The sequence below is a fragment of the Oncorhynchus mykiss genome, chromosome 8 (assembly GCF_013265735.2).
Source record: "Oncorhynchus mykiss isolate Arlee chromosome 8, USDA_OmykA_1.1, whole genome shotgun sequence".
Taxonomy (NCBI): domain Eukaryota; kingdom Metazoa; phylum Chordata; class Actinopteri; order Salmoniformes; family Salmonidae; genus Oncorhynchus; species Oncorhynchus mykiss.
This window is the reverse complement of record NC_048572.1, coordinates 10,166,070-10,187,727: the sequence shown is the minus strand read 5'-3', so window position 1 is coordinate 10,187,727 and position 21,658 is coordinate 10,166,070. Positions and strand designations below refer to the sequence as shown.

The window sequence follows — 21,658 nt, the reverse complement described above, 5'->3', positions numbered from 1 at the left end:
CCATAGAGAGAGGCTTAAAGCAGCTATGTGCTTCAGGGCCTGAAGGCAGGAACGCACCCGGCTCTCAAAGACAAGCCTGAGCCTGCACTGTGTAGGAGAGCAGCCCTTTCAAGCTCTTTGTGTGTGTAATGTGCCACATAGATGGTTCACTCTGCTACCATCCGGCAAATGGTACCAGAGTGGACCAACAGGCTCAGAAACAGCTTCCACCCCCAAGCCATAAGACTGCTAAATAGCCAGATTGCTAAATAGTAAATTAATGGTACCAGAAACTATCTGCACTGACTCTATCTTGCACTGATCCTACATACACCCACTGGATTATATATACACACCATATAGACACTTACTAGACTATATATACACACACCATATACACACTCACTATACTTTATATAAACACACCATATACACACTCACTAGACTATATACAGTTGAAGTCGGAAGTTTACATACACTTAGGTTGGAGTCATTACAACTTGTTTTTAAACCACTCCACAAATTTCTTGTTAACAAACTATAGTTTTGGCAAGTCCGTTAGGACATCTACTTTGTGCATGACACAAGTAATTTTTCCAACAATTGTTGACAGACAGATTATTTCACTTATAATTCACTGTATCACAATTCCAGTGGGTCAGAAGTTTACATACACTAAGTTGACTGTGCCATTAAACAGTTTGGAAAATTCCAGAAAATGATGTCATGGCTATAGAAGCTACCCTAAAGGGGTAAAATAAATAAATAAATAAATAAATAAAGGACTTGTTTGGATAGGTGTCGAAGAACTTGACTGCTCTGCACACAGCCCTGACCTCAACCCCATCAGACACCTTTGGGATGAATTGGAACGCCGACTGCGAGTCAGGCCTTATCGCCCAACATTGGTGCCCGACCTCACTAATGCTCTTGTGGCAGAATGGAAGCAACTCCATGCAGCAATGTTCCAACATCTAGTGGAAAGCCTTCCCAGAAGAGTGGAGGCTGTTATAGCAGCAAAGGGGGACCAACTCCATATTAATGCCCATGATTTTGGAATGAGATGTTCGACAAGCAGGTGTCCACATACTTTTGGTCATATAGTGTACCTCAAATACCTCGTACCTCTACACATTGATCTGGTACTGTTACTCCCTGTATTTATAGCAACATTATTGTGTATTTTATTTGATTCCTCTTGTGTTAGTTACTATTTTCTATTATTTTTTTTAAACTCTGCATCACTGGAAAAGGTTTGTAAACAAGCACTTCACTATAAAGTCTTCACCAGTTGTATTCGGTGTGTGTGATAAATACAATTTGAATTGTGACAGAGAGAAAGACCACATTCCCACTCCAATCTCCCTCACAGAGGAGCCACATTCATTAGACGGTGATGGTATTGATGTAAGAGCTGTTTTCTGTCTCTGATTCCTCTTCTTCTCATCCTCTCTCTTACCTGTAGGAAAGAGGTGAGACAGGGGTTTGGCGGGGGAAGGGAGGAGGCGCTGTGAGGTAGAAGCGAGCGAGTTGGACAAAGAAAAAAAAAGCTACGCTCCACTGGCTAGGGGAAGAGGGGGAGGAGAGAGAGGAGTCATTACAGACCATGTGGCAAAACGGCAAGCGTTAGAATAGAGTAAACTAAGGAGGAACAGATAGGTCATCGTCATGCCACAGAGGAACCAGCTTTATCCACCGATCCGGTCCAGTCCCTCTCCCCCTCTCCCCTCACCTTCCCCGCAAAGAAGCTAAACCCCTTCCCACCAGGTGAGTGAACAAATGGAACTGAAATTGCTGCTTCTGCTCACCACCTCTCTCGTCTCTCTTAGAACCCGCTCTAGCAAGTACCTCTGTTCATTTTACAGAATTTGAGAGCAGAGCATTAAACCATGCAGTTTTTCAACAACAGTGCCAGGCCAGAATAGAGAGAGATCCAACTGGGTACTACTGTCTGAAGGGACTGTCCCTGAGCTGGTAGTGGGAATGACTTCTGGTCTTCTTCTTCTCTGAGTCTCTCTTTGGTGTGTTTTCAAAAGGGTTGCTTCTGATACGCTACGATACGATACAGACAAGGCATCAGGCTGCTACAATGAACACTGTTGGAAGGCATACAGTAGCTCATTATGTAGCTCTGCCAGTCATTGTACAGAGATTGGAGTACTGCAACTCTATCTGGTGCTTGAGCTGACATTTGAATCAGGGTAAATTGCGGTCAATTCAGGAAGTAAAACATCCCAAGTTATGTTTAATCTGATTCATGTTCAAATCAATGTTGGGGTCCATTCAAAAAGTACATTTGGTTTACTTTTTTTATTGACCCCAACGCTGAATTGAACATAGATCAGATGGAACAAAACGTGGGATGTTTGGCTTCATAAATGAAGATCAAACAAACAGAACCAACACTTCAATTGATATTGAATATAATTTTTGTCTTAGAGGACAGTACATGTTTTGGGTAGAGGACAGTGCATGTCTTGGGTAGAGGACAGTGCATGTCTTGGGTAGAGGACAGTGCATGTTTTGGGTGGAGGACAGTGCATGTCTTGGGTGGAGGACAGTGCATGTCTTGGGTGGAGGACAGTGCATGTCTTGGGTAGAGGACAGTGCATGTTTTGGGTGGAGGACAGTGCATGTCTTGGGTGGAGGACAGTGCATGTTTTGGGTGGAGGACAGTGCATGTCTTGGGTGGAGGACAGTGCATGTCTTGGGTGGAGGACAGTGCATGTCTTGGGTGGAGGACAGTGCATGTCTTGGGTGGAGGACAGTGCATGTCTTGGGTGGAGGACAGTGCATGTCTTGGGTAGAGGACCGTGCATGTTTTGGGTAGAGGACAGTGCATGTTTTGGGTGGAGGACAGTGCATGTCTTGGGTGGAGGACAGTGCATGTCTTGGGTGGAGGACAGTGTACAATGGGAAAGGGATACATTTCAATAGAGGGTTTATCCTCTATTTTCACTTCAGGATTCACAAAAGCAAGAAACAGGTGGTTACTGGGGAACTGATACTGTGCTTGGGTACTGTTACTTATCTGTTACCTACCTGGGGTGTATTCATTAGTCCAAACCATAGCAAAACGTTTTGCAACTGAAAACTTCTTGTAACAAAAACAAGCATTTCATATGGGACAAGTTCATCTTAGTCCCTCGTTTCAACATTTTGCTTCTGTTCGGTTCCGTTTGGTTCTTAGTGAATATACCCCTGTTTAAATTGGCACTATTCTTTTGGCTTTTCACCAATGCTGTAATCAACACACCAGTTAACCCATTTGAGATGCATTGATATTTAGTCAGGTTGATATCTGTGCGGTACCACCATTGGACAGGATGTGACTTAATACAATAACTACAGCTGACTCCTGATCAGTGCCAAACTCCGAAAGCACATTGTAGTTCACCAGTCCCAATTTAACTACATTATTTTTTAAATATCTGCATTCTTCATGACAAGCCTAGGCTGCTGCACATTTCAACAGTCAACTTGTTAGTTGAACACTGGGTGTTGGCAGTTGAGTTGTTGGCAGTTCAACTGGCTGTTGGCAGCTCAGTTGAGTTGGATATGCGTTGTTTTGAATAGTGAGGCATCTCAGAGATGTCTGGTCATGCAGCCTGTAAGGAGCATGGACTCCTCAGGTATTTAGTCCTAGTCCTACAGCAATAGTATAAAGGAAAACCTCACAAATCTCACATAGCGGTGGTGTCAAAGGCATAGATCCTAAATCCTTCAAATTAGCATCAAACATACGTTTTTCTACTGGTTACTATACCACATCTTAGGGGGTTTGTTCGTACAATATGAATGATGGGTTTCAATGATAATAATATAATACATATTTCTAAGCACCTTTCAAAACATCCAGGAAACTGTACAGCAAAAAAAGAGAGAGGGGAAAAGATAAAACAATATAAAATAAAAGTTCAAATTAAAAGCTACTTAGGTGTTCTGTATGGTTAACATGACTCTGTCAGTTGTGACAAGGACATGACAGAGGAACGACAGGTGACCTATCTCAAACTCTGTCAGTTGTGACAAGGACATGACAGAGGAACGACAGGTGACCTGTCTCAAACTTGCCGTAATGCTTGTGTTAACAACAAAACCATGAGAACAGTAGGCCGAGTTCTTGTTGTATCATCAGAAAACGTAAAGTTAGATGCTGGTGTGACGCTTCAAAGAACATCAGTTAATGTATGTACTGTATCTAAATGCTCAGACTGACACTATTAACAATGTGTGTGGGAACAGAACAAGGCGTGTTTCTCGTGGTTCAAAATGAAATTATTGGATGTGGATAAACTCACCCCAGTATTTAAAAAAAAAAAGAAGTTAACAACTTTAACCTTTAAACGTCAATACAGACCCGAGTTTGATCCCGGGCTGTGTCACAGCCGGTCGTGACCGGGAGACCCATGAGGTGGCGCACAATTGGCCCAGCATCGTCCAGGTTAGGATGTGGCCGGCAGGGATTTACTTGTCCCAGTGCGTTCTAGGGACTCCTTGTGGCGGGCCGTGCGCTTGCAAGCTGACTTTGGTCGCCAGTTGGACGGTGTTTCCCCAGACACATTGGTGCGGCTGGCTTCCGGGTTAAACGAGCAGTGTGTCAAGAAGCAGTGCGGCTTGTCAGGGTCGTGTTTCGGAGGACACATGGCTCTCGACCTTCGCCTCTCCCGAGTCCGTAAGGGAGTTGCAGCGATTGGACCTTTCCTCATGTAAAAATAATACTACAAGCTATGCGAGTCACTATGAAGTCATTTCCTACATGAATAGTTAGAAGCAGACTCAAACTCGGTCTCAGACTCCATCTTAGTTTGCACCCCCTAGGTGCATGTTTTGGTTTTTGCCTTAGCATTACACAGCTAATTCAAATAATCAACTCAGGACCGAGTTTGGGAAACCCTGACTTAGATTACTGACTGTGACATGAACACAAAGACCAAGAGATGTCCCAGATCCCCTTGAACCTGTTTGGTCTGTGGAACGCCTGGGTCATGTTCATTAAGCACCAAACAGAGGAAAACCCACTAAACAGGAAGGGACTACCTGAACTTGTCCAGTAAGAAACAGTCTTCTTTTTTTTCATTTTCCATCGCAAGACGCTTGTCTAAGGTGTGTGCCCTAATGAATGCTACCCAGGTATCCTCCAACCAAAATAACTGTGGATGACCTTTCCTGGTGAAATGCCATCATCCCCCCCCCCCCCCCCCCCCCCACCAGTGAGTGGAGACATTACTCAAAACGTCAACAACCTACACAGGAGCACCTGGCTCACTGTATGTTGTCATGTCAAAGGAACTAGCTTTCATACCAATCCAGAGCTCCGCTGTAGAGACAGATTCTAAGCTGTGAAAGTTTTTGCCTATTCATTATCTGAAACTGGAATTATTTGCTGTTTTACTCTTTTGAAGGAGTTGTCATGACAACAACAACTCTGAACCGTGCATCATAACTGGAATGTTGAAATAGCAGACATTCCCATTACCACCTCCTCCGTCCCTCTCTTTCTCTCCTCTCTCTCTTTCTCTCCCTCTCTCTATTTCTCTCCCTCTCTCTCTTTCTCTCTCTATTTCTCTCCCTCTCTCTTTCTCTCTCTCTCTTTCTCTCCCTCTCTCTTTCTCTCCCTCTCTCTTTCTCTCTCTCTCTCTCTCTCTTTCTCTCCCTCTCTCTCTCTCTCGCTTTCTTTCTCTTTCTCTCCCTCTCTCTCTCTTTCTCTCTCTCTCTCTCTCTCTTTCTCTCTCTCTCTCTCTCTTCCTCTCTCTCTCTCTCTCTCTCTCCTCTCCTCTTCTCTCCTCTCCTCTCTTTGGTGTGTGTGCACTGCATCCTGCAGGCTCCAGTCCGTCTCCAGGATCATCTACCCTGTAGGTTTATGGTCAATTCATTTCATCCGCTGAAGTGTACTTCCTGTACTGTCTGTATTTGTCTACATGATGAGATATTGGCCCAATAAGTCTTATCTTCTACTGTGTGACAATGACTCACCATGAGCGCATACCAAATAAAATTGTATTCCCTATGTATTGCACCACTTAGTAGTGCACTTTGTAGGGAATATGGCGTCATTTGGGCAGTGGTGGGAAAAAGTACTAAATTGTCATACTTGAGTAAAGTCATTAGATTCAATAATAGAAAAGTGAATAGTCACCCAGTAAAATATTATATATATCTAATACTATTTGGTTTAAAATGTACTTAAGTATCAAAAGTAAAAAGTATAAATCATTTCAAATTGCTTATATTAAGAAAACCAGGCGGCACAATTTTAATTTTAAATATACGGATAGCCAGGGGCACACTCCAACACTCAGACATAATTTACATATAGCCAGGGGCACACTCCAACACTCAGACATAATTGACAAACAAAGCATTTGTGTTTAGTGAGTCCTCCAGATCAGAGGCAGTAGGGATGACCAGGGATGTTCTCTGTTTAGTGAGTCCTCCAGATCAGAGGCAGTAGGGATGACCAGGGATGTTCTCTGTTTAGTGAGTCCTCCAGATCAGAGACAGTAGGGATGACCAGGGATGTTCTCTGTTTAGTGAGTCCTCCAGATCAGAGACAGTAGGGATGACCAGGGATGTTCTCTGTTTAGTGAGTCCTCCAGATCAGAGGCAGTAGAGATGACCAGGGCTGTTCTCTGTTTGGTGAGTCCTCCAGATCAGAGACAGTAGGGATGACCAGGGATGTTCTCTGTTTAGTGAGTCCTCCAGATCAGAGGCAGTAGGGATGACCAGGGATGTTCTCTGTTTAGTGAGTCCTCCAGATCAGAGGCAGTAGGGATGACCAGGGATGTTCTCTGTTTAGTGAGTCCTCCAGATCAGAGGCAGTGGGGATGACCAGGCATGTTCTCTTGATAAGTGCGTGAATTGGACCATTTTCCTGTCCTGCTAAGCATTCAAAATGTAACTTTTGGGTGTCAGGAGAAAATGTATGGAGTAAAAAGTACATTATTTTCTTTAGGAATGTAGTGAAGTAAAAGTAGAAGTTGTCAAAAATATAAATAGGTTAAGTACAGGTACCCCACAAAAAAACGACTTAAGTAAAAATACTTTAAAGTACCACTTAAGTACTTTACACCACTGCATTTGAGACTCATACCATGGCCACTTGGAGAAACAGATGTGTTTTTGCTGTATGCACATTGAATACACATTTCCTGAATACTCATAATTGCACATCTTTCTAATAACAATGAAATAGTCAACATATTGTTCATGCAACGAACAGTATGGCATATGTTGTAGGAGATGTATTTATCCTGTTGTCATGTGTTGTCTGCATGCCATGCCTGTTAAATCCCAGAAATAATTGGCCCTTGGGGATAAATCAAGTGTAATAAATCGACTTGAACAGGGATCCCACGACACATTATTATCCATTAGCCTCCACTATCTACACTCTGGATCAAGCCAGTTAGAGGAGTGGAAGAGATCCTCCGTAGCGGCAGATGAGCGACACTATTCTAGATCTAATTTCTTGTCTCTCTGTATCCTCCACCACACCCGCAGATCAAACAGTAGGAGGGATATAAAGCGAGGGAGAGGGAAAGAAAATAACATTAGTTTCATCTAAGTAATTCTTTCCCTTCCAGGTCGAGAATCATTAAGACCCCAGTGGTGGGTTAAGGGTAGACGGACAGACAGACGTTGGACAGAAAGCCCTTGCTCGTCCGGGATTAAAAAGAGACTAAGAGAGGCAGAAGACCCAAGACTACGGTAAAGACAGGTAAGACTCAACACAGCTTCCTCTCTTCTCTAGCCTCCAGAAGACGCTTGTTTCTTGACAATATTTATACTTCAACTACAGCATGTCCCGAGATCTGTGGCTAATCTGTTTATTATGTGATGTTTGACATCAGATATGGAAACTGTACATTATAATCAATATATTTTATATGAAACATGGAGAATGGGTACATGATAAAATGAGTATTTGTGCTATGAAGTCCTTATGTAGGTAGCTTTGAAATAAAGTCAAGCCATTCATCTCAATTCAAGAATTTAACATTCTATCATTGGAGATAAATTAATGAACCTCCCCTTTTAATTAATATAATTAATTTACTTGAAATGTTGTCAGTTTCATTCTCAGATGTCCCGCACAGAACTTTTATTCAGAACACTTTGCTCATGAGGGTAGCAGAATCAGTTATGTATAGTGTCATAACATGTTACCGTGACGACCCCTCTGATCTTGTGAATAGTGTGCTTTAATGAGAAGCAACTATGAGAGAGGGCTGAGTGAAAGGACATTAGTGTAGTATGGCCAGTTTAGAGAAAGATTAATGTTGGTAGGAGTACTGAAATACTAATAGAATAAACTCCTGGTTCAGTGGCATGACTGAACCATGACAAAAAAATCAAATAATAAATGTTTTGTTGACCATGTTTAGTTGTTGTAACTGTAACCTTGACCTTCGTTCAAAATGTAACCTCTTCTGTACATTCAGTACAGTGCAGTAAGTGAGACTGATACAACCGTTTAGCTCAGAGTGAATGTGTCATTTCAATATCCCACTTCTCGGGACAGCTCCCTTAGTTTACTTTCCGACCTTAGATAAATATTGACTTACCTACTTTAGTGAGACGTTATGTTGCATCTGCCAACCCTACCTGGACTTGGAGACACACCAACCAGCACTTCTAAGTCATGGACTGTACCACTAAACAACAAGAGGGGTGGGGTGACCATTCGAGCCCTAGGCAGAGTGATGACAATGTGGGCCTTGAACAGTTGATCAAAGTGTCACATTTTGGCATTTATAAATGCCATTCTTGTCTGCAATTATCAGGTGCAGGGAGCAAACTACATCTCTTCTTTTTGTCAAATCAAATTGTATTTATCACATGCGTCGAATACAGGTGTAGACCTTACTGTGAAATGCTTACTGACAAGCCCTTAACCAACAGGTGTAGTAGACCTTACTGTGAAATGCTTTTTAATTTTTATTTTATTTCACCTTTATCTAACCAGGTAGGCAAGTTGAGAACAAGTTCTCATTTACAATTGCGACCTGGCCAAGATAAAGCAAAGCAGTTCGACACATACAACGACACAGAGTTACACATGGAGTAAAACAAACATACAGTCAATAATACAGTATAAACAAGTCTATATACGATGTGAGCAAATGAGGTGAGATAAGGGAGGTAAAGGCAAAAAAGACCATGGTGGCAAAGTAAATACAATATAGCAAGTAAAACACTGGAATGGTAGATTTGCAATGGAAGAATGTGCAAAGTAGAAATAAAAATAATGGGGTGCAAAGGAGCAAAATAAATAAATAAATTAAATACAGTTGGGAAAGAGGTAGTTGTTTGGGCTAAATTATAGACTATATTATTATGCTTCCTGACAAACCCTTAACCAACAATGCAGTTCAAGAAATGGAGTTAAGAAAATATTGACTAAATAAACTAAAGTAAAAAATAACAATAAAATCAAAAAGTAACAAGAAAATGACATTACAATATACACGGCTTACCGGTACCGAGTCAATGTGCAGGGGTACAGGTTACTGTTGGTCATTTTTAAAATGACTATGCATAGATAATGAACAGCGGCTAGCAGCAGTGTAAAAAACAAAAGTGGGGGGTCAATTTAAAATAGTTTGGTTGGCCATTTGATTAATTGTTTAGCAATCTTATGGCTTGGAAGTAGAAGCTTTTGAGTTTTTTGGTCCTAGACTTGGAGCTTCTGTAATGCTTGCCGTGCGGTAGCAGAGAGAACAGTCTATGACTTGGGTGACTGGAGTCATTGACAATTTGTTGGGCCTTCCTCTGACACCACCTGGTATAGAGGTCCTGGATGTCAGGAAGCTTGGCCCCAGTGGTGTACTGGGCCGTCGCACTACCCTCTGTAGCGCCTTACGGTCAAATGTCGAGCAGTTGCCATACCAGGCAGTGATGCAACTGGTCAGGATGCTCTCGATGGTGCAGCTGTAGAACTTTTTGAGGATCTGGCCTGTGAGTAATATAGGTATTATAGACTCGGTTGAAAATGTCAGTAAAGACACTTGCCAGTTTGTCCAAGCATGTAATCCGTCTGGCCCTGCGACCTTGTGAATGTTTATTATTTTTATATATTTTTTTAATATTATCAATTTTTTCAAATTTTCTACCCAATTTCATGGTATCCAATTGGTACAGTCTTGTCCCATCGCTGCAACTCCCAAACAAACTAGGGAGAGTCGAAGGTCGAGAGCCGTGCGCCCACTGAAACACAACCAAGCCGCACTTCTTCTTGACACAATGTCCGCTTAGCCCGGAAGCCAGCCGCACCAATGTGTCGGAGGAAACACCATACACCTGGCGACCGTGTCAGCGTGCATTGCGCCCGGCCCACCCCAGGAGCCGCTAGTGCGCGATGGGAGAAGATCATGCCTGCCGGCCAAACCCTCCCATGACCCGGACAATGCTGGGCCAATTGTGCACCGCCCCCTTGGGTCTCCCGGTCGCGGCTGGCTACGACATAGCCTGGACTAGAACCAGGATCTCTAGTGGCACGGCGGGAGGCCGCTTTGTGAATGTTGAACTGTTTAAAGGTCTTGCTCACATCGGCTACAGAGAGCGTGATCACACAGTCGTATGGAACAGCTGGGGCTCTCATGCATGCTCGAAACGGGAATAAAAGGCATTTAGCTCGTCTGATTGGCTCGCGTCACTGGGCAGCTCGTGGCTGTGTTTCCCTTTTGCAGTCTGTAATAGTTTTCAAGCCCTGCCACATCTGATGAGCATCAGAGCCAGTGTAGTAGGATTCAATCTTAGTCCTGTATAGACACTTTGCCTGTTTGATGGTTTGTCTGAGGACATAGCGGGATTTCTTATAAGCATCCGAATTAGTGTCCAGCTCCTTGAAAGCAGCAGCTCTAGCCTTTCGCTCTGTGCGAATGTTGCCTGTAATCCGTGTCGATGCACTTATTGATGAAGCCGGTGACTGAGGTGTTATACTCCTCAATGCCATTGGATGAATACCAGAACATATTCCATTCTTTGCTAGCAAAACAGTCCTGAGGCGTAGCATCCTCGTCATCTGGCCACTTCCGTATTGAGCGAGTCAATGGTACTTCCTGCTTTAGTTTTTGCTTGTAAGCAGGAATCAGGAGGATATAATTATGGTCAGATTTGCCAAATGGAGGGCGAGGGAGAGCTTTGTATTTGTCTCTGTGTGTGGAGTAAAGGTGGTCTAGAGTTTTTTTTTCTCCTCTGGTTGCACATGCTGGTAGAAATGAGGTAAAACGGATTTAAGTTTGCCAGCATTAAAGTCCCCGGCCACTAGGAGCGCCATGTCAGGATGAACATTTTCTTGTTTGCTCATGGCCTTATACAGCTCGTTGAGTGCGGTCTTACTGCCAGCATCGGTTTGTGGTGGTAAATAGATGGCTATGAATAATATAGATATGAACTCTCTTGGTAGATAGTGTGGTCTACAGCTTATCATGAGGTATTCTACCTCAGGCGAGCAATACTTCTTTAATATTAAAGAGACTTCTTTAATATTAGACATTGTGCACCAGCATTTATTGACAATTAGACATACATCTTCGCCCCTCGTCTTCTCAGAAGTAGCTGCTCTGTCCTGCTGATGCATGGAGAAGCCAGCCAGCTCTATATTATCCGTGTCTTTGTTTAGCCACGTCTCGGTGAAACATAAGATATTACAGTTTTTACTGTCCCGTTGGTAGGATAGTCTTAATCGTAGAATGTCCCGTTTGTTTTCCAATGCTTGCACGTTGGCCAATTATATGGACGGTAGTGGTGGTTTAACCCACTGGTTGGCAAATTATTACAAGGCACCCCGCCCTCCCTCTTTTTCTACGTCTTTTATTCATGCAAATGACAGGGATTTGGGCCTTGTCTCGACGAAGCAGTACATCCTTCGCGTCGGACTCATAAAAAAAAATCTTAGTCCAGTTCGAGGTGAGTAATCGCTGTTCTGATGTCCAGAAGCTCTTTTCGGCCACAAGAAACAGTAGCAGCAACATGTACGAAATGAGCTACAAACAATGCGAAAAAATAAACAAAATAGGGCAGTTGGTTAGGAGACCGTAAAACGGCAGCCATCCCCTTCAGAGTCATTATCACACCGTCATTTGGGGAAGTAACAATGCCCCAATGATCAATCAATTCAATAAAATATATTAATGAAGCCCTTTTTACATCTGCTGATGTCACAAAGTGCTGTAAAGAAACCCCGCCTAAAACCCCAAACAGCAAGTAATGCAGATGTAGAAGCACGGTGGCTAGGAAAAACTCCCTAGAAAGGCATTCAGAGCATTCAGAGTTAGAGACAGCAGGCACGGTAGAGAGAGAGAGTCGAAAACAGCAGGTCCGGGACAAGGTAGCATGTCCGGTGAACAGGTCAGGGTTCTAAAACCGCTGGCAGAACAGCTGAAACTGGAGCAACAGCATGACCAGGTGGACTTGGGACAGCAAGGAGTCATCAGGCCAGGTAGTCCTGTGACATGGTCCCAGGGCTCAGGTCCTCTGGGAGAGAGAGAGAGAGAGAATTAGAGGGAGCATCCTTAAATTCACACAGGACACCAGATAAGACAGGAGAATTACTCCAGATATAACAGACTGACCCTAGCCCCCCAGCACAAACTATTGCAGGAGACACTGGCCCCGTCCAATGATACCCCTAGACTGGGCCAACTCCGCAAACCACCAACTTACTACCCTGAGACGAGGCTGAGTATAGCCCACGAAGATCTCCCCCACGGCACGAACCCGAGGGGGCACCAACCCAGACAGGAAGATCACGTTAGTGCCTCAACCCACTCAAGTGACGCACCCCTCTTAGGGACGGCATGGAAGAGCACCAGTAAGCCAGTGACTCAGCTCCTTTAATAGGGTTCGAGGCAGAGAATCCCAGTGGAGAGAGGGGAACCGGCCAGGCAGAGACAGCAAGGGCGGTTCATTGCTCCAGAGCCTTTCTGTTCACCTTCACACTCCTGGGCCAGAATACACTCAATCATATGACCCACTGAAGAGATGATTCTTCAATGAAGTCTGTGTCTCTCACATGGATACATTTTCTTTCTAAAGTATATATTTTTTGTCATGTTTCTACAGGTATCTAGATGATATTTGTCTATGTGGATTGGCAAATGGTAAATTCTGGTACTTACAGAGAGTACAACACTGGTAGCAGTTTTGGTTGCTTTTTTCAGTGGAGGTGAAGTTATGCATTGCCAAGCTGGACATAGAAAGGAAAAGTGACAGTGAAATATTGTTTTGGATTCACAGTGATGAATCAGATATAACAGAAAATCGGCATCTGGGTAATGTCAGATATGCTAATAATCTTGATAATTCATGTCACATGAATGATCACTGTAGATCTGGAGTGTATTCATTAAGAGCTCACAGTAGCAAAAACGTTTTGCAACAGAAAAAAGAGTTTGTTCCACAAGAGTTTAAGAAAAACATAGCCAGGAAAGTAGGGCCTGTGGTTTGTACAGGTTACAAGACATACCATTGACTAGTCCTGCGTGCATGCACATGTAAGCTCAACCTTGTGCATACACACGTGGTCAAAACCTTAAAGCGTTCCTGGAAGTGCTAAAGTCATGTCTGTCATTTGAAGAAGCAGTAAACAACTACCAAATTCACATCCTCTCTATACTCTCTGGAGATCAATCCATCTCCACTGGTTAAGACAGAACAGCGTCTTCCGATCCGGTTTTTTTCTAGGTTATGACAGGTCACCTATTGTGTCATTGATGCTGAAATCTTTTCAAACCTTAACTCCTGGGCTAAAAAAACACACTCAGTGGAGAATATCCTATGGAAGTGCTTTTAGTCCAGGAACCAGCTTAATCTGGGTCTGGGGAAAACGGCCTTGAAACCCTAACAGAACAATCACGCTCAGGTGCCCGTCCTAGCAGTGCTTCTTAGTGCAGAAAGTGACAGACAGCTAACAATAGTATGTGTAGTAATGCTGTGGTGCGTGACTGATTATGTAGTGTAGTAATGGCTTAAAGGGGACCATTATCGTTGTGCTAACAGAAGGAGATAGAGTTGGGAAGTTGACCCTATAAATTGATCTAAGGTCAGTTTATATTTTCCCTCCTAATCATTAAAGGGGCAATCTGCAGTTTTTACATACAGTTTTGGACTAGAATATGGAAGAACCCAACATTTAAACTTGTTTTACTCCATTATTTGTAAACAATGTAAATGTAAACAAACACTGTATAGCCTCGAAATCTTTTTCAAATTAACAAGGGGAGGTGTGGCCTGACAGAGCGAGGGAGAAAACGGTGTGCTGCAGCACCCTCTGAAAAATTGGAATACAGTTTTTTTTAAATGTAATGTTATGTATTTATGTTTTTATCACAAAGGTATTGTACTGAGCCTTTACTAGCTGTGTTTCAATGGACCGATATAGCCCTCTGTAGCACTGGCCCCAAAAACTTTTGGGGGACTTTTTTCACGTTTATCTCATGTCTCTCTCACTCTCCTACCTCCTCTTTATCCCCCCTTATTCTCTTCTCTCTTCCTCCCCCTTCTTTTACTCCCTCCCCCTCCCTAACTCCCCCCTATTCTCTCTCCCTCCTTCTTACCCTCCCTCGACCTCATCTCTCCCTCTCCCTCCTCTCTCTCTCTGTCCTCTCTCTCACCTTCCCTCACTCTCCCCTTCTTTATCTCCTCCCCCCCTCCATTCTCTATCCCTCTTTATTTCCCTACCTCTGTCTGTCTGTTGACTCTCTCTCCCCTCCCTCCCTGTCCCTCACCCCCTTCTCTCTCTCCCCCTCCTCACTCCCACATCCCTCCTTCACTCGCTCCCCCTCCCGCGCCCCCCTCCTTTCTCCATTCTCTCTCCCTCCTTCACCCGCTCCCCCTCCCGCGCCCCCCTCCTCTCTCCATTCTCTCTCCCTCCTTTCCCTGCCTCCCCCTCCACTCATTTCTCTCGCCTTCTCTCTCGGACGGACGGACGGACGGACGGACGGACGGACGGACGGACGGACGGACGGACGGACGGACGGACGGACGGACGGACGGACGGACGGACAGACAGACAGACAGACAGACACTCATGCACTCATACACACAAAACACACACACATATTGACGCTACACACACACACAGACACCTTTCACACACCTCACACATGCTGCTTCTACTCTGTTTATTATCTACCCTGATTACCTAGTCACTTTTACCCCTACCTACATGTATATATATCAATTACCTCAACTGCCTTGTACCCCTGCATATTGACTCAGTACTGGTACTCCTTGTATATTTTTTTGTTATTTTTTTGTTATATTTTTTTGTTATTTTACATTTATTTAACATTTTTTGGCAAATTTTTGTTACTTTTTAACTCTGCATTGTTTGGATAGAGCTCTTAACTAAGTAAGCATGTCCCTGTAAATCAAATGTATTTTTTAAGCCCTTCTTACATCAGCTGATGTCTCAAAGTGCTGTACAGAAACCCAGCCTAAAACCCCAAACAGCAAGCAATGCAGGTGTAGAAGCACGGTTGCTAGGAAAAACTCCCTAGAAAGGCCAAAACCTAGGAAGAAACCTAGAGAGGAACCAGGCTATGTGGGGTGGCCAGTCCTCTTCTGGCTGTGCCGGGTGGAGATTATAACAGAACATGGCCAAAATGTTCAAATGTTCATAAATGACCTGCATATTCAAATAATAATAATCACAGTAGTTGTCGAGGGTGCAACAGGTCAGCACCTCAGGAGTAAATGTCAGTTGGCTTTTCATAGCCGATCATTAAAAGTATCTCTACCACTCCTGCTGTCTCTAGAGAGTTGAAAACAGCAGGTCTGGGACAGGTAGCACGTCCGGTGAACAGGTCAGGGTTCCATAGCTGCAAGCAGAACGGTTGAAACTGGAGCAGCAGCACGGCCAGGTGGACTGGGGACATCAAGGAGTCATCATGCCAGGTAATCCTGAGGCATGGTCCTAGGGCTCAGGTCCTCCGAGAGAGAGAAAGAAAGAAAGAGAGAAAGAGAGAATTAGAGAGAACATACTTAAATTCACACAGCACACAGGATAAGACAGGAGAAATACTCCAGATATAACAGAATTAGGAGGCCTGCGTCTTGTGACCGTAGCGTACGTGTAGGTATGTACGGAAGGACCAAATCGGAAAGATAGGTAGGAGCAAGCTCATGTAATGCTTTGTAGGTTAGCAGTAAAACCTTGAAATCAGCCCTTGCCTTAACAGGAAGCCAGTGTAGGGAGGCTAGCACTGGAGTAATATGATCACATTTTTTGGTTCTAGTCAGGATTCTTGCAGCCGCATTTAGCACTAACTGAAGTTTATTTAGTGCTTTATCTGGGTAGCCGGAAAGTAGAGCACTGCAGTAGTCTAACCTAGAGGTGACAAAATCATGGATAAATGTTTCTGCATAATTTTTTGACAAAAAATGTTTGATTTTTGCAATGTTACGTAGATGGGGAAAAAGCTGTCCTTGAAACAGTCTTGATATGTTCTTCAAAAGAGAGATCAGGTTCCAGAGTAACGCCGAGGTCCTTCACAGTTTTGTTTGAGACGACTGTACAACCATCAAGATTAATTGTCAGATTCAACAGAAGATCCCTTTGTTTCTTGGGACCTAGATCAAGTTTAAAAGTAGGAAGTTTGCAGCCATCCACTTCCTTATGTCTTAAACACAGGCTTCCAGCGAGGGCAATTTTGTGGCTTCACCATGTTTCATTGAAATGTACAGCTGTGTGTCATCCGCATAGCAGTGAAAGTTAACATTATGTTTTCGAATGACATCCCCAAGAGGTAAAATATACAGTGAAAACAATAGTGGTCCTAAAACGGAACCTTGAGGAACACCAACATTTACAGTTGATTTGTCAGAGGACAAACCATCTACAGAGACAAACTGATATCTTTCTGACAGATAAGATCTAAACCAGGGCAGAACTTGTCCGTGTAGACCAATTTGGGTTTCCAATCTCTCCAAAAAACCAATCTCTCCACCTTCACAAGTGCAGTCTCAGTGCTATGATGGGGTCTAAAACCAGACTGAAGCATTTTGTATACATTGTTTGTCTTCAGAAAGGCAGTGAGTTGCTGCACAACAAGAGAAAGTCTATGCCCTATTCGGCACATGTGAAAAATAAATTTGATTCGATTTTTGATTTGGCAGACAGGCAGTGTATTGGACACAAGGGTCTTGCAGTTCTAGAAACTAAGATCCCTTTTATGAATTCTTGAATTAATTCTGAAGAGGATATTGATCACATTTTTTTTAGATTGACTTGAAACTTGAATCTGTCTGTCTGTCTGCCTGCCTGTCAAAAAGGCTTTTGGGTCGATTGAATTTACATTTTATATGCCGAGTCCCCCAATCCCAAATATGTAAAATATGTGACCCCTATGACCCCCAATTAAGTCACTCCCTGTAATCGCAGGAAGCTGAAATTCAATGTACAGCCTACTGGGGACACTCTTTAACGGTCCCCTTTCAAGTCTGTACGTTCTTCAGAAATGATCGTTCTATAGAGGATGGAAGACAGTGATTTTGTGTAACTACAGGGAAAGAATGAAGGAACATGTTGAATATGAAATAAGACACGTTCTGTTTGCCACAGGAAGCTGAACCTCAATACAGGGCATCCTTATATGGTCACGATTTGTTTTCTGCAAGGACGGTTCAATCACAGTCAACAGGGGCTTCATGCTTATGTGAGAGCTGTAGGTAATGCTTTTCTATGGAAGAAAAGCCTTGTTCTCTGTGCAGAGTTCATTTCACAGGGTCAGATCTAGGCTTGCGTTCATCGGAAGCGTCTGTTGAACAATCCCGTGTGAATTTTGTTTCTAGCCTCAACTGTTCTACCGATGTCACTCAAAAGCACATTAACTCTAGGCCAGGCTTCAAGTGAGGCCTACCTTTCTACCATGTAGTGGGAGAGGGGGAATTCAACCCTAACCCTAACCCTTGCTTCATCTCCACATCTTTACTCCGAGAGAGAGGTGGGAGAGAGAGAGGAGCAAAATCCCAGGAAAATCCCAGTCTACTTGAACAGAGCAATACTCAATCATGAGGCATCAAATCCAAAGGAACTGAATAATATTAAGAAATGCTATATTGAAGGAAAGTATTGTGGAAAAACTAAACTTCCTGAACAAAACGTTTCACTGTAATAGTGAAGGTGTAAACTTGGCAGTAGAAAACATAAACAGTATATTTGACCTCTCAGCTTTACTATCAAATCTAAAAATGAAAAAAAAAAAAATCTAATGAACAACAATGACAAATGGTTTGATAAAGAATACTAAAACCTAAGAAATCAATTGAGAAACCTATCCAACCAAAACCCAGAGACCCAGAGCCTTCACTATGGTGAATCACTAAAATAATACAGAAATACACTACAGAAAAAGAAGGAACAGCACGTCAGAAATCAGCTCAATGTAATTGAAGAATCCATAGACTCTAACAAACAACAACACAAAGGGTTATCTATCCAACATGGAGATGTATGGATAAACCACTTCTCTTTTATAACAAAGAACAAACAGCAAAAACATTTACATGATCATACAAATCTTAGAATCAACTGTTAAAGACTAAGACTAAGTACCCACTGGATTCTCGAGGTACGTTGAATGAGCTACAGGACGAAATACAAACCCTCCAACCCAAAAAGGCCTGTGGAGTTGATGGTATCCTAAATGAAATGATAATGATTATACACACCACACATTCCAATTGGCTATACTTAAACTTTTTAACATCATCCTTAGCTCTGGCATCTTCCCCAATATTTGGAACCAAGGACTGATCACCCCAATCTACAACGAATTGGCGAGGGTACTGGAACAGTCAGCAGCACCCGGCCTCACCCTACTAGAATCTGAATTAAAATGTCTGCTGTTTGCTGATGAGCTGGTGCTTCTGTCCCTAACCAAGGAAGGCCTACATCACCTAGATCTTCTGCACAGATTGTGTCAGACCTGGGCCCTGACAGTAATTCTCAGTAAGACAATAATAATGGTGTTCCAAAAAATATATATAAATTCTATCTAGACACCGTTGCCCTAGAGTACAAAAAAAACTATACATACCCTGGCCTAAACATCAGCGCCACAGGTATCTTCCACAAAGCTGTGAGTGATCTGAGAGACAAGGCAAGAAGGGCCTTCTATGCCATCAAAATGAACATCAAATTCGACATACCAATTAGGATCTGGCTACTTGAATCAGTTATAGAACCCATTGCCCTTTCTGGTTGTGAGGTATGGGGTCCGCTCACCAACCAATAATTCACAAAATGGGATAAATACCAAATTCACACTCTGCATGCAGAATTCTGCAAAAATATCCTCTATGTACAATGCAAAACACCAAATAATGCATACAGAGGAGGATTAGGCCGGTACCTGCTAATTATCAAAATCCAGAAAAGAGCCGTTAAATTCTACAACCACCTTAAAGGACATGATTCCCAAACCTGCTAATAACATAGCCATCACCTACAGAGAGATTAACCTGGAGAAGGGTCCCCTAACAAGCTGGTCCTGGGGCTCTGTTCACAAACACAAACAGACCCCACAGGACAGCAACACAATTCCACCCAACCAAATCACGAGATAATTACTTGAGACATTGAAAATAATCAACCAAAAACAGAGCCAATTAGAATGCTATTTGGCCCTATTTATGTTTATTTATTTTCCCTGTTGTACTTTAACTATTTGCACATCATGACATTTGAAATGTCTTTATTATTTTGGAACTTTTGTGAGTGTAATGTTTACTGTAAAAAAAAATTCTTGTTTGTTTCACTTTTGTTTATTATCTATTTCACTTGATTTGGCAATGTTAACACGTTTCCCATACCAATAAGAGGTGGGCGAGAGAGAAGGGCGAGTGAGGTGGGAGAGAGAAGGGCGAGTGAGGTGGGAGAGAGAAGGGCGAGTGAGGTGGGAGAGAGAGAAGGGCGAGTGAGGTGGGAGTGAGAGAAGGGCGAGTGAGGTGGGAGAGAGAAGGGCGAGTGAGGTGGGAGAGAGAGAAGGGCGAGTGAGGTGGGAGTGAGAGAAGGGCGAGTAAGGTGGGAGTGAGAGAAGGGCGAGTGAGGTGGGAGTGAGAGAGGGGAGAGAGAGGTGGGAGTGAGAGAGGGGCGAGAGAGAGAGAAAAATACATAGATTAGAGAGAGGGGGAAAGAAGGAGAGAGAGAATGGAAGGAGAGAGAGAGAAAGAAATATAGAGAGAGGAGGGAGAAAGAGATGGAAAGGGAGGGAGGGTGTCATTTTTGTGATGGCTTTGTCTATGCGTCCATATTGTGATTACCTTACCTCTTTGAATGCAATGCATTCACTTAAGCATCAACCCTGTGACACTCGTCTTTCCCATCGACTGGAATTTGTTGAGAAAAACGTCAACCCAGTGATACTCGTCTTTTCCCATTGACTGCAACGTACCAGAGGGTATCTTTCCCTGCATGTCTGCTTGAGCGTGTCACTACCGAAAGAGAGAGTGTGTGTCAGTGTGTGTGTGTTCTTGATATACTGCCACAATGGCTCTGGCTGAGAAGCTGTTGACGTCCGGTGGTAACAGGGTTCCCCTTGCTTTCCCCAGCCCTCCTTCTTCCCGCCCCTCACCGGCTGTCTCGTCATGTTCCGGCGGAAAAAGAAGCGGAGGCCGGAGATCTCGGCGCCACAGGACTTTGAGCATCGGGTCCACACGTCATTCGACGCAGTGCAGGGGTGCTTCGTGGGCCTGCCGCCCCAGTGGCAGAGCGTCATTGACATCCTGAGGAGGCCAAAACCAGTGGTGGACCCGTCCCGGATCACCAATGTGGAGCTCAGGCCCAAGAAGGTACAGTGGGGTGCCTCAGGCCCTGTCATTGTTATCATTGTTATTATTAGCATTGTCATAATTATTATCATCATCATTATTATTATTATCGGTATCATTATTTTCATTATCGTTATCATTATCAGTATCATAATTATCATTGTCATTATTATTATCAATAGTATCATTATTATTATCATATCTATTATCATTATTATTATCATATCTATTATCATTATTATTATCATTATTGTTATAATCGTTATTATTATCATTATCATTATTATTTTTATTATCATCATCATTAGTATCATTATTGTTATAATCATTATTATTATCGTTATTATTAACATATTTATTATCATTATCATAATTATTATCATATTTATTATTATTATCATTACCATCATTATTATTATCATTAACAAATTAACTCTAAAGGCAGTGTTCTTTTTTCAACAGTCAAAAGTGTTAATTTAACACTGGATTCAGAGGAACTAATATGGGCACTGAAAGTGTTACATTTAAACACCTTCAGAGTTAAATGTACGGAAGTGGATTTGCTGTTGTCAACTACTGTGCATTTGATGTTCAGTTTCACCTGACCCAATTCAAGTACATAACAATCATGATATCTGCATGCTTGTTACGGTTTTCTTCCGTCGAAGGAGAGGAGGATCAAAATGCAGCGTGGTTATTTCGATTCATGTTCAATAAAATAATAAACACGAACAATACAAAACAAGAACCGTGAAAACCTAAACAGCCTATCTGGTGCAAACAAACACTGAGACAGGAACAATCACCCACGAAACGCTCAAAGAATATGGCTGCCTAAATATGGTTCCCAATCAGCGACAACGATAAACACCTGCCTCTGATTGAGAACCACTCCAGACAG

General features: G+C 43.0%; 1 protein-coding gene across 2 annotated transcripts in view; it reads left to right on the top strand.

The window, feature by feature from the left end:
- Positions 1-21,658, top strand: part of LOC110529348 (serine/threonine-protein kinase PAK 6) — a 38,318-nt gene that overhangs the window by 3,385 nt on the left and 13,275 nt on the right. Inside the window, exons 1-3 of one of the 2 annotated variants that reach the window (XM_021611485.2) lie at positions 1,526-1,746; positions 7,566-7,699; positions 20,539-20,778. In XM_021611485.2, the coding sequence (XP_021467160.2) occupies positions 20,575-20,778 (204 nt within the window). In that variant the 5' untranslated portion in view covers positions 1,526-1,746; positions 7,566-7,699; positions 20,539-20,574. Of the gene's footprint in view, positions 1-1,525; positions 1,747-7,565; positions 7,700-20,538; positions 20,779-21,658 lie in introns of those variants that run through there. The other variant, XM_021611484.2, reaches the window with a different exon arrangement.